The sequence below is a fragment of the Pseudopodoces humilis genome, chromosome 7 (genome assembly GCF_049639895.1).
Source record: "Pseudopodoces humilis isolate 2021_Gansu_Grassland_sample_001 chromosome 7, ASM4963989v1, whole genome shotgun sequence".
Classification (NCBI taxonomy): domain Eukaryota; kingdom Metazoa; phylum Chordata; class Aves; order Passeriformes; family Paridae; genus Pseudopodoces; species Pseudopodoces humilis.
In genome coordinates this window covers 17,399,716-17,412,521 of record NC_142206.1, presented here as the reverse complement: position 1 = coordinate 17,412,521, position 12,806 = coordinate 17,399,716, and the positions used below count along the sequence as shown (strand labels likewise).

General features: G+C 44.6%; 2 protein-coding genes across 13 annotated transcripts in view; one reads left to right on the top strand and one right to left on the bottom strand.

The window, feature by feature from the left end:
* The window catches only part of CHID1 (chitinase domain containing 1), a 103,756-nt gene extending 102,516 nt beyond the window's left edge, over window positions 1-1,240 (bottom strand). For 4 of the 8 annotated variants that reach the window (XM_014251904.2, XM_014251906.2, XM_014251903.2 and 1 more), the window contains exon 1: window positions 435-585. The gene's annotated coding sequence lies outside the window, so the exon portion shown is untranslated. Of the gene's footprint in view, window positions 1-434; window positions 586-667; window positions 694-729; window positions 790-1,088 lie in introns of those variants that run through there. The other 4 variants (XM_088057868.1, XM_005522363.3, XM_088057867.1 and 1 more) reach the window with 4 other exon arrangements.
* Window positions 1,241-5,250: 4,010 nt separating this feature from the next.
* AP2A2 (adaptor related protein complex 2 subunit alpha 2) overlaps window positions 5,251-12,806 on the top strand; it is a 44,382-nt gene continuing 36,826 nt past the window's right edge. For 4 of the 5 annotated variants that reach the window (XM_014252057.2, XM_088057441.1, XM_014252056.2 and 1 more), the window contains exon 1: window positions 5,251-5,420. In XM_014252057.2, the coding sequence (XP_014107532.1) occupies window positions 5,354-5,420 (67 nt within the window). In that variant the 5' untranslated portion in view covers window positions 5,251-5,353. Of the gene's footprint in view, window positions 5,421-6,012; window positions 6,044-12,806 lie in introns of those variants that run through there. The other variant, XM_088057442.1, reaches the window with a different exon arrangement.

The window sequence follows — 12,806 nt, the reverse complement described above, 5'->3', positions numbered from 1 at the left end:
GTCTATGTCCTTGTCCAACTGATACTATAGAGAATTTAAAGCTTAAAACATCATTTGACAAACTGATCTGAAGCCCAGGTTTCTTTCTCTCTTAGCCAGGTCACAGATGTTGCTTAACCCCAGCCTCCACGTGAGGTAACATACTTTTGGTCAGCTGTTTTAAATTTGTCTTCATTTTTAAAAGCGAGTAAAGCTAGCACAGATTTAGGCTGTCCATAATAAGCAAGCAAAGAAACTAAATGGATGGCACACAACACTGAGTTAATGTTTACAGTGTATTTATAAAGAAGAAACTAGATTCTAACTACACTTGCAGAAAGAGCCGGCATCACTTCGTGAAGGAAGCCCAGGGAGCATACCGCTGATGCGTTTTTAAATGAAAGCAATAAAATCTACACTGGGGAGTGAAGAGGGAGGACAAATCCGTTTCTAACCTGTGCAAACATTAAACCCTCCCCTCTTGTAACGTGCTCCACTTTGACGTTCAGAATTCCCTCTCACACTCGCCCGACTCTCGAGATACCAAAGCTCGCCAGCTGCTGTGCCATCAGCGCCTCAGCGCCAGCCCCGCCGCGGCCTCCCCCGAGCTCGGACCCGGCGGGACGGCCCCCGCGTCACCCCCACCGCGGCACGGCCGGGCCCCCGCCCCGCCGGAGCGCGGCCTCACCGCCGCCCTTTCCCCTCTCCTCCGTCGCTCCGCAGCCCTGGCGGGCCGCAGACAGCACGTACCGCCCGCCGCCGCCGCGGAAGTGCGGGAGGGCGGCAGCGCCCCGCCCCGCCGGCTCCGGGCAGCGCCGGCAGGGCGCCGGCTGCGCCACCATGGCGGGGCGGGAGAGGCGGCGGCCGCGGCCCCCCGCGCTCCGGGCCGGCCCAGTGGCGACACATCCCGCCGGGCCCCACGGACAGCCGCCCCTGGGATGGTCCGGCCCGAGCCGGGGCGCGGTGCTCTGGGGCTCATTAGCAGCAGAAGAAGGGAAATGCTAATAATGGTGTGGTTCTAAATGCCCATAAAGAGCCTCTTGGTTTAGCCCAAGCTATAGCGAATTGATACAGCTCCAGGTCTAGTCTGGAGGAGGTTCAAGGCTGACCTTATCGCTCACTCCAATTGCTCGAAAATAGGCTGTAGCCTGGTTGGGACCAGCGTCTTCTCACAGGCCGCCAGCAACTGGAGAGGAAATGGCCTTAAGCTATACCGGGAATGCTCAGGTTGGATGTGAGGAGTAATTCCTCCAGAGAGGGTGATGAGACATTGGGAGGGGCTGCCCAGGTAAGTGGTGGAGTCACTGTCTCCGGTGTCTAAGAAAAATTTAGAGCCGTGGTCTAGTTGACATAGTGATGTTTGATCACAGGTTGGATGCGATGATCCCCGAGGTCTTTTCGAAACAATTTGTTTCTGTGATTCTGAGAAATAGTGTGGGTAAATCAGGAGCCGGGGCTAAAATGCGCACTCCCACATGGAGTCAAAATGATCGTATAGGAAAGGCTGTGGAGAGTCTGTAGGCAATACTGCTGACTGGGCGTGCAGAAAGGAGAAGTCAAATCTCAGCTTTTAACAGGCTCTAAAATAAAAGATTACATTTTAAATTGAGTTTTATTTTCTTCTGTTTAGACCTTCTACAGTCTGTGTTTTTGCGTGCAGCATGGCTTGTGCTACTGCTATTTTTACTGCAGCAGAAGTTTCGGTATAACCCTGTTATTTCACAGGCTGCTTGCAGGGACTAAATACCCTATCAAAAGACTGATAAAAAACCAAATGTGTTATATCATGATGTAGTGGCAAGGCCAGCATATCCTAGCAGTGCACTTCCCAACAGAAGCCTTCCTGTGACCTGCTTTCTGTCTTGGTTACAGTTTGGTGCAACCTTCTAGAAGCTGAACTGGAAGGTTGCCTTATTCTGCTGAACTGCCCTCTTCTTTCATTCCCTCTTGTGTAATGAAGATCTTCATGAGCATTCTTCTTCTTTTCTGAAAAGAAAAATGGAAATATTTTTCCTCTGAATAAAAGTCTTGCCAGTGAAGCAGATGCATGGTCTTCTATGGCCAGATCCATCCCAAATTTCTGTAAATTTAGAGTTTCATGATAATGATATTATACTAACTTTGACTTTTCTAGTGTTGAAAGCAGCACATCTGATACTCTGGCATGGCAGAAGGCATTGTGGTCTCTGTTGAGGGATAATGAATGTTAGATGTCAAGTACAGAAACACATACACAACCATGTATGCATGGTAGAGCCACCAATTCTGTTTACTCCTGAGTTCTTTTGCTTCCAGTAATGGCTAGAATGATCATGAGGAGCAAAAGAAAACAATAATTGGTGAGACAAATGTGAGAGAAGTAACAGAGGAAAAGGAACAATTCCTTTTTTGTAGTTCCTACAAATGGATCCTCAGCAGCTGAAAACACTCAGATGAATAGTAATAGTTTTATGAGGGTCAGTGCAATTATTAAAGCCTTTATAACAAAGAGCAATGAAATCCTGAAAAAAAAATTTTAAATAATTCCCATATAAAATGGGAAGGAGGGGACAAACATTGTGGACCTGTTGGCAAACAAATGTGATGCCAAACGTTTTATGTAATAGAAAAATATTTCTTAGTACGATCTCCCCTTTAATGCTGATTTTACAGAAATTATAAATATCTTATATAATCATAACATCTTGTAATGGATAGAACCACTTACGTTTGTTTTTAGGCAGCCTGGTGTTTTATTTTACAGAATTACCAACTCTGTGTGTTTACAGAGGGTTGTGCCTGGTGCAAGCTCTGTGCTGAGTAACAGCTGAGTTCACATTACAATGTTTCTTTCAGCCAGGATGCATCTAGAGACCATTACAGACTCTCTTTCCTCTAGGGACCTATAATTCACATAAAATTTCTACCTTTTCCGTACCAAGACATCTGAACAGCACTATTAAGTTCTAAGTTATGAGGCAGTAAGGACAGACATACAGTCCTGATTGCACAAGCCTTTGTTGAGGCAAAAAGACAGGGAACAAGGTGAATATAGTGAAGTCTCGAAAGCCAGTCAAAGGAGGTTGACATAAAATAATCAGGGTATGTGTACTGCATACTGGGCCCCTTCAAATGAAACATTTAGCTGTACAGCTACAAAACTAGAGGCATCCACATGTGTTAACCACTTGGATATTTTACCAGTTTTCAAGAAGAATTTCCAGCTCATGCTTAGCTTGGTACTGGCACAGCTATTCTGCTGGCAGTATTTAAGGCACCACTGAAAAGGCAGTTGGATACCTGCATGACTTGCAGTATTGACAGGAATACAGCCAGACAGGACTGAAAGACTGAGCCTTTAGGTGTCACTGTGCTCTTAAGAGTAGAAATTAGCTCAACATTTTGGCTAGCTAAAAATATTTTTTTTTTCTGATTGTAGAAAAAGCCTCATTTGATGACATAGGGAGTTTTCATCTTCAAAGGTGTGTGGAAATTATTATTAAGCATCAAAATCTATTTGTAAAGCTGTGAAAAAGAAGAGTGTTCTTCATGAAAGGCTACAAACAATCTGAGTTGAATAATAGACTAATTGTGCACCACTGCCTGTAGTTGCACTTGGTCTACAAAATGGATCCAGGGACAAAGGGATAATTGCGTGACTACCACATGCTGTCATCCTGCCTTTCTCATAGATACTTGCACAACTAAAAAGCATTCATATAACAATGTATCCTGAAAACACCCAGAATAGACCTTGAAAGGTGACCTAACTGAGGTGTACAGCCACTGTCAGACAGAGGATATCAAGTATTATGTAGATCTTTATGAGAGAAAAATGTATCACAAAATTAAAAGTACTGAAGGTTGATGAATCTAAACAAGATGCAAGCTGTAAACAAGGAGAATTAACCATGGGAGTAAACTATCCAGGGCAACAGTGAATTTGATTGTCAGAGCAAGACTGAGTGCCTTTCTGGAAGAGTCTGTAGCTAAAAGCTAGATATTAGGCTCGGTTCACTGTGTGTGGGGAGGGGGGGTAGGGGGGAAATCAGATGAAATGAAATGGCTTGAAGTATGTTGAAATTGAGGTGAAATGACTGATTGATTTCCAGTAACCCTAAACCCCATGATTCTACAAGTGATTATTCTCCACTGTAATCCCTTACATCATGACTAAAGCCCCCAGCATACTTTTGGCTAGGGAGTCTAGGCCAGTTTTGAGACCATTTGAACCTATTTTCAACTGAAGATATTAAATGCTCTACACAGTCCCACCTCTTTGGCATGTTTAAGACAGTTTAACCTTGAAATGTGTTCCAGTCTCAGGAGTAGATGCGGTGTAGGACTATGTCACTCTGCGTGTTTACAGCCATCAGGAGGAACAAGTGGCCCTGGGTTTGCACACCTGCGTGCCCAGGGAGTCAGGGAGCGGGAATCTCTACATGAACACAGAGGAACTACGCCACTCACACAAGCGATGGCAGGCTCACAAGGGGGATGCGTCTAAGGATGCAGCTGCACACAGCAGCCTCCGGGCTTCTCAGTGCTCACAGGGACCGTGCAGAGCACGTGCAGTAGATCCCGTGCATTTTTTTGGGGTCCCTTTTGAGGAGGAGGACCAGGGCACAGCCTCCTTCAGTCCACCCTGTGGAAAGCATGTTGTTATGGACGATACTACTCTACCTTGCCCTTCATATTTTGGAAATAAGATTGCAGGTCAATAGTCTGCTCACAGCTTAGCGATGAAATTTTCCAGGATCTTGATCAGCTGTCCCTCTCCTCCCTAAGCAGTTACATCCTCTGAGGCGCCTGTGAACCCCGGTATTTCACCTTCAAAAATCATCAAACTTCTCGGCCATTAGGGTCACGAGGAGAGGAAGGGATTAGGCTGCTCCCGAGCAGAGAGCATGCAGTGAATTCACCCACGGACACAGCGGCTGACGCCGCCCTTCCTCCCCTCACCTCAGCCCGGGCCCGTTTGCCCCCACGGGCGCTTACTGGAAATCGCGTCCCAGCAGCGGCACGGCCGATCCCCGGAGCCCGCCCTCCAGCCAGCTAGCCCTTTTGGGCCTCAGGCTCGCACGGGGGATGTCCGGGAACAGGGGAACAACCCCGGGCACATCCCGGGGGACAGGCGGGGACCGCACCCGCCGCTGCTGCGGCACCGGGAGGCGCAGGGGGCCCCGCGCACCCGCGGCGCTCCCGCCTCCGCACGGCAGGTGGGGCCGGAGCAGCGCCCGCCCGGCGGCTGCGGGGGCGCGGGAGGCCCGGCGGCGCCGCCCCGCGGGGGAGGCGGCGGCGGCGGAGCGCCCGGAAGCAGCCCGCGGGGAGAGCGGGCGGCGGCTGCGGGGGTTCGGCGTGTCGCGTCCCAGGGCGGCCGTGATCGTGCGCCAAGATGCCTGCGGTGTCGAAGGGCGATGGCATGCGAGGCCTGGCGGTCTTCATCTCCGATATCCGCAACTGTGAGTGGCATCGGGGCCGGGGCCTGCGCTGGGCCGCGCCGGCCGTCGCCATGGGCTGATGCCCCGTGGGGCCGGGGCTTCACCCCTCAGTTCCCTCCCCGCTGCACCCCTCTTCCCCCTGATCCCCGCAGCGGGCAGCTCGGAGCGCTCCTGTCTCACGAAATGGCGACGCGCTCGGGGGGGCGGCGCGGTGGGGAGGGGGGGGCAGCATGAAGCATTTGCCCATGGGTTTGTGCGTTTTGGGTGGGTGGGTTTGGGGTGTTTCCCTCCCCCTTCACCACCCCTGTCATCCCCTCCCCCGTCCTTGAGTGTGGCGGTGGCCGCCCCGGCGGAGGGGGTGCCGGGGGTCGGTGCCGCCGTTGTTCGCGATGCGCCGGAGCGGTGCCGGGGCGCGGGTGGGTGTGCGGCGGGGCAGGGAGAGGCGTCCCTGGGCTCCTTCCAGATCCCTGAGCGGCTCTCGGTTCATCACGTCACTGATGGAAAACAGGCCTCTGTAGGCGCCTGAGAGCAGGGCCCTCAGTGCGTATGCCTAGGCTTGGCTTAAATTGGCTTTAAGATTCTGCTTTGACGGAAATCAGCGCTTTGGATCAGGGTAATTAAGAACGGGATGGAGGAGAGTGCGAGTAAGTGCCCCCCCCCAAGACAAGGGAGGGTGTATGTCTGTGAGTGTGCAGCGGGAGAGGAGGAGTACAAATCTGCTGCTGCTTAGTCTCGGGGGAAGGGGGATGTGTGGGGGCACACCTCAGTGCTCAGTCTTCCTTTTTGTCCGAGAATTGCATACAATAGTTTAATATTAATCAGAGTTAGAGATTTAAGTGTGTGATGTGGCAGGAATTGCCTGGGGAAGGGCTAAGGTCGCTGCGGCTGGTGTGATGAAACAGCTCTATTTTTTCCACCTGTGTGTCTCTGTAGATCACTTGAGGCTATTTTAAAAGCAATGGAGGAATGGTAAGGTCTTCTCTTTAAAGATATATATAGATTTGGATAATTTTTTATTGCAAATTATATTGTTCTAACTGGGCTTGCATTGGGATTATTTAACTACATTGGCTTGGAAAACTTCATATTGAAAAAACCTGGCAAATAATTATACTGGTAAAATGAGACCATTTAAATACAGTGTCTTTAAAATCAGGCGATTTGGACTTCTAGACATGTGAAGAGGGGCTTTATATGTAAAATTCAAGGTTTACAATCTTCCTTATAGCAGAAGCTGTTTGAATGGGGTGGTTTTTCTTTCTCAAAACAGAGTTGCAGGTCCTTAGGTTGCTTTACACTTCACTTTGGTGTGTGTTGAAGATGGCTTATAAAATGTGCAGTGTAGCAGCTCAAAATTACGCAAATGCTCTTGTGCTTTGTCTTGTTGGCCTTGCTGTTTAGTGAGCATTTTCCAGTGTCCTGATGTTCTGTGCAAGCTACGTGTGTAACGTAGTTCCCCTTGGTGTCATAGCAGTTAAGACTTGATGTTGTAACTAGCCAATACAATTCACGATTATTTTTTAAATCATTGTTTTCGTTGATTTAGCTAGAAGCAGTATGATTTGATTCATCAGTGTCTTATGTCTTGCAGTTGCTTAACTTTGTCTGCTCTTGTTTTCAATGGAATTCACTAGAAGTAAATACAAGAAAAACATTCAGGATCTTAATTTTGTAAGCTGTGTTCAGGGATGTGGAATTACAAAATTTAAAGTTGTAGGATTTTACAAATTAGGTCTTATTTCCCTAGTAGGCAGTGTGGGAACAGAGTTGAAGCTACCTCGGTCCAGATGGGATAGCAAACCTCTCATGCTCTCCTTATCTGCAGGAGACACAAAGTTGTAACTTACTGATGATACAAATAAAATGTTAACACTTTGACTCTTTAAAAAAACAGTGGTATCTCTCTAATGTTTTGTCTCTGTCCAGACGGATGTTTGGGAGCTGTAATTACTTGTGTATCTGTCTTGTCTTCATAATGAAAAAATACCAGCATCTTCTACACAGCTGCACAAGAGCTGGTGTTCCCACTAGCAGGTGATGTATGAAGCTTCCAAATAGCTGTGAATGGCATTTGAGCCTTTAGTGGATCTCTGAGTGCTGCCAGCTAACCCCATGGGCTAGTGTACATAGAGTAAGATTCAGAAAAATAATTCCTGCAGTATTCACAAAAGTACTCTCTGGAGACCCTGGGCTTTGCAGGCAGCCCTGTTGGATAAAGCTCCCTCTTTGCCTCTTCAGTGAGGAGCTAGATGTTGTCAAAAACAAAATAGCAGCTGTTGAGGTGAACAGCATTGTTTGACTCAGCAAAGAAAGCAAGCGTCCCTTTCCTGAGAAGGGAGGGAAGCTAGACACCATGTGTAGCTCTTGACCTCTATTTCTAGCTTTGAAATTGGACTAAATATCTGGTAGTTGCAGTGACATGCAAAGTTCTGCTGGCTTTCTTAATTTCAGTCCAAATTTTTGCTTTGTTGGACTCTTGTATCTATTTTTAATACTGCCACAAAGGCCTGGTGCTTTTAATTTGCCAATACCCTTTCCAGATTATGAGTAATGGTGAAACATGGTGTGTATGGAAGGGTATTCTGAAAGACTCTGCACAGATAAAGATTCTACATTATAGATCCTGCTGAAAAATGAAAGTGCAGTTGTTGTGTGCTGACTGTGTTCAGGTGGATGCACACCATATGATTTCAAATAATTCAAGTATCCTAAACTTCCGGGGGTACTTATGTAAATTTTGACTGTCTACCTTTGGAAATGCTTGATCTCCTTACCTCAGTATTTATTTTTTGGACATTGGTATCTACAATGTCTGCAGCACTAAATAATGCAGGTTTCTTTTACAGGTTGGATGTATTACTGGTTTGGGGGTGATGCCTGTCTTGCCTGTCTTTATACCAGTCTGCTACAGGCTTCACATAAGTCTTACTTGGTAGCAGTTTTCAGTGCTTACAACTGTAGCTGATTGTGAACACGCATCTAGCTCTACCAGCCTGTCTTTAATACTTAAAAGCTTAGTTGTCACTTCTGTGTTGTTTAGACATATTTTTGGCACGTGGTTTATCTATTAAGCTTCTTGATTTTTGTCTTAAATACTTCTATGTCAGATGTAATTTTTAAAGCAGACTGTTTTAAGGTACACTGATTTCTCAAAACCCTGTGATGTTTTTCATTAAAAACAGTTGGCATACTACTTGTAGCAGCAACTGTAAAATATTTCAAGGCCAAGAGAGGCTTCTTAGCACTTTGACTTTGCTCTAGTCTTTGTGAAGCTGTCATATTGAATGTCTTCTTTCAAAATGAAGTGTTCTTTATTCATACAAAGATCAAGTGAATTTTCAAAATACGATAATGCAAGGAAATGGATTATCCTTCAGTTTCTTATAGCTCTCCAGAACTTTGTTTCAGGGCAGCTTCTTATTGTAGGCTTTGCATTTTGCATATGGAGGTCCTAGTGCAGATGGCAGATAAAAGTATTTTATAGAAAATAACCCTTTTAGATGTCTGTCAATTTGCCAGTAGATGTGTGGACTTTCTAGAGACCTGCTCATTTGGATTGTTTTGTAACATATATGAATTACTACAGTAAGTAGGTTTTTAGCTTATCTTTCACAGACACCAGGGAAGAGACAAGGAGGGTACAGGTTGAAAGCCAAACTGCAGTACTTGATTAGGATAGCCCAGTTAATTAGTGCTTGGTTGGTGTGACTGAAAAAATAGTTACGTGTGGCTATGCTGTACAAAAAGATTGTGGTGGAGTGGAGCTGAAAGGTCTGAACCCTGTGGTGTGGTGAAGTGCTATTCAAACTTAGGAGTTCAGGTCAGGAGGAGTCCTTGTCACTCACTGCAAGGATTATGTGCCTCATGAACTAAAACCTAACAAGATCTGCTTGTGTTATAGGCATATGGACTCCTGCAAGAAATATTTATTCTTAAATAGTATGTTATCGTTTTATGTGTATGTACTGCAGAGCTGCTGAAGCTATTTTGCTTATGCATGATGGTGCTTCATAAACTCTCCAGCTGTCTTAGCTGACAGATACATCATCAGGAGTCTGTTTTCATTTTTTTGAGTACAGCTTTATGCTTATCTCACAATGAAATACTTTTAAGTCATTTGTCACTCAACCTATTCTGCTGCAGCAGCAGTGCTATCTACTATTCACCCTGAAAACCAGGAAAGCTTGCATTTCTCCTTTCGTTTGCAGGCTGTAATGTGGAAATAGTTTCTATTACAGTATTAAATGTGTTACTGGTAACCCCATGCTCCACAGTAAAATTGGGAATCCAGTTCCTCTTGGGTTGATTAAATACACAGAGGCAAAAGCTGCTTTTGTCACAGGTTTGGAGTACAAGGCAGTTCTTAATTTCCCATGCTAAGTAACTGTCCTACCTTTTCAGTTTTGCCCCAGTCTCCAAAAGTTTCTTTGTATGTTTTCTTCTAAATTACTACTTATTTTTCCTCAGGCCATATTTTTTTCCTTAAATAGAATGCAACATATATAATAAACAAAAGTCCATCTCTTCTCATAGAACTGAATGCATTAAATTTTCATTGTACTGGACAAGGGATAGTGTCCCAAACTTGAACCTCTCAAACTGTATCTTTGCTTTGCTGCGTTGGGACTGGTGTATCAGGTTAAAGATCAGCAAGTAGGGATTGAATAAAGATGGTTCATTAAATTCACCGTATGATGCTCACTCTGTTTGAATGGATGGTAGGTTATGAAGTGCCTTGCAGGTGTAGGTGGGAGGGGCATATTCATGGATTAGATGACTACATGGGTACGTGCAGAGTTATTTATTATCTGTAAGAACAGCCACCCAGTGAAACAAGCTAAACATAGAGCGAGTTGAGCACATACAGCTTGGCTTAGTTAGCTGTAAGTAATTATTATATGTCAGTAACAAGCTTTCACTGTGTAGGCTAAAGCTACTGCATTGCTCCTCTGAGATGTGAGTTCTTGTTTGCATTGTGTGTAGTGCTAAAGTAGGACTTGAAATACTTCCCTGGACAGTAAGAGACTTTTTTTACATGTATTCTTAGATTACTTACCTTTTTGAAGAAATTGGAAGACAAGGCATCTTGGTTTGCTCTCCTATTGCTTTTGCAAGGCTGTGGCAGCACATCTAATATGGTCAGTTTCTGTCCTAAAAAAACAGCCCTACAAACATGCTGCTTAGAGCTATAATAAGCACTAAGTCTTGCATCACTTGCTACTATTTGCAGGAGAGTGATTTAAGGAAAACACAATTAGCATGAGATTAGTCTGAGGAGGATCTCTAGAACAAAACTGCTGTTCTTCCAATGGCTTCTCTGTCTTGGCTTGCTCTATCATCCCCTAGCTCTGAGGGGCTGGGATTTTTTGGTTGCTTTTTTTATTTGGGTGCGGTTTTTTTACGCTTGTTTAATTTGTGCATGTTTGGCTTAGGAGAGAGTAATTGGAGGAGAGATAGTGAAGAGCTAGAATCTTTCATGTGACATCCAACCTCTCCATTAGATACCCTGGACTGCTTAATTTGAAATCCTTTGGATAAAAACTGCTCATCAGAACTGATAAGAGGAAATTAAGGACTATTGCACAGACTATTACATATCTGCATTAATTAATGAGCTCAAAAGAATTTTAAGGTCCCTGAAACAGTAGTTTAGAAGTGATAACTAAACTAGGATAGGCCTCAAACTGTTCTTCTGTTTGAACATGAACAAAGGTAGAAGAGAGTCCACAGTGACTTGTAGTAAATCAGTGCAAATACTGCCTTATCTTGTTGAAGGGAGTGTAGCTCTACCAGTGTGAAAAGACTGGTCAAGGAAATGACTACATGGGTGCTGCTCAGTTGAGGAAGGAGGAAGAGCTGCTTTATGTACAAGCCTAACCCTGCACTTACTGTTTACATATCTTCTTGACTTAAAGCTTCTCTTTTCATAGGAGTCAATGTCGTTTTGCCACCTAAACTGCCACATATATGTTCTGTATGTCACAAAGTCACTTGGATATGAACTTCCAGTATGCTTTCAGTTATTTTGGGGAAAAATCTGGTCTAGACGCTATTACCTGGTTACTTCCCAATTTTTCTCTTAACTTGTGGTGCTTAGTTAGAAAGAAATAGCCATGGTAAGCATCTAAAATCATTAAACTTGTATTAAGTTTTTGCAATTTATTACATCTGGATTTGAAAGCTGCTTTTGTGCTCTTATTTCTCTTGTGAGGACAAGGAGTTAATGGATTAGTGGATTACGGTAAAGCCTGTGACTCCCTGCTGTTTCCTGCGAAGTGTTGTTACAGGTGCAAATCTGTAGTGGCATAGCAGAGGAAGAAGTCAGTTCTATGGATCACTTACTGTGCAGAATATTAGAAAATGTACTCTACAAAGTTTTAAAATATCAGTAGGTCACTGGTCTCTGCCTTTAGATATCTAATCACAGCAGGATGTCCCAAGACACAACACTCCTAAACTGCCTTTGTGCCATTCATGATCTTCAACATGACAGACAGGCACTTGTTCTTCTGATCAAACAGATCTTGTGGAAGGACAGCACGCACTCCTGTTTTTCTTCATAACAGCATGTTAGCACATCAGTAAACAAAAAGCTCCTTGTTCTGCAGCCTTGAACAGGTTGATTTGAGAACAAAAGTGAAGCCATACTAACATTTTGTAAAGGAGTTCAGTATTTTATTGTAGTCTCTTTGGATTAGTTGTGCAGTGAGTTTGTAAACAGTATCACCAACAAGCTCCTTCAGATTACTTGGGTGGAGCTGGAGCTTTCAGCTCTATTGTAGCACCCTAAATAGTTTAACCAAATGAAGGGATTTATATAGACAGATCAACAGTGTGAGGATGGGAAAGCAGACCACTCTAATGTATTGCTGTGCAACCTGTCTGCCTTTCTTTTGCCCTCTTCCCTGATGTGCTTAAGAGCCAGCTGAGAGATTAGGGAGAGATTTGGTGTTTTACTTCATGAAGATCATGATCTGCATGGCAAATGGCTAATCTGTCCTGTAGAGGTGTAACATGAGTATCTGTCCTGCTGGGAGGTAGAAGTAGTGGTTTAATTTACTGATATGAGTAAGTATTTTAAGTACTGTAAAAGCTCTTTCACAAAGGCAAGAATGGAGGCACTGATTGCCTTTACATGCATATTTTCCTCTATCTCTACCATTTTTACAGTAGAGACATTTGTTTTGATTTTCCCTATCTTTCAACCAGTTTCTTTCTGTTTCCTGACAGCAGGGTTCAAGAATGTAGTGTAGTCTTTGCATCATGCTTACATGCTGTTTTAGCAATAGAAAAGGCAAGTGAGTCATTTGATTGCTTTATGCCAACTAAAGTGTGTTTAGACAGTGAATGGGGGAACTTGCTCTATACCTGGTCATGTCTTCTGCTGGCACTATCACTTGTAGTAAA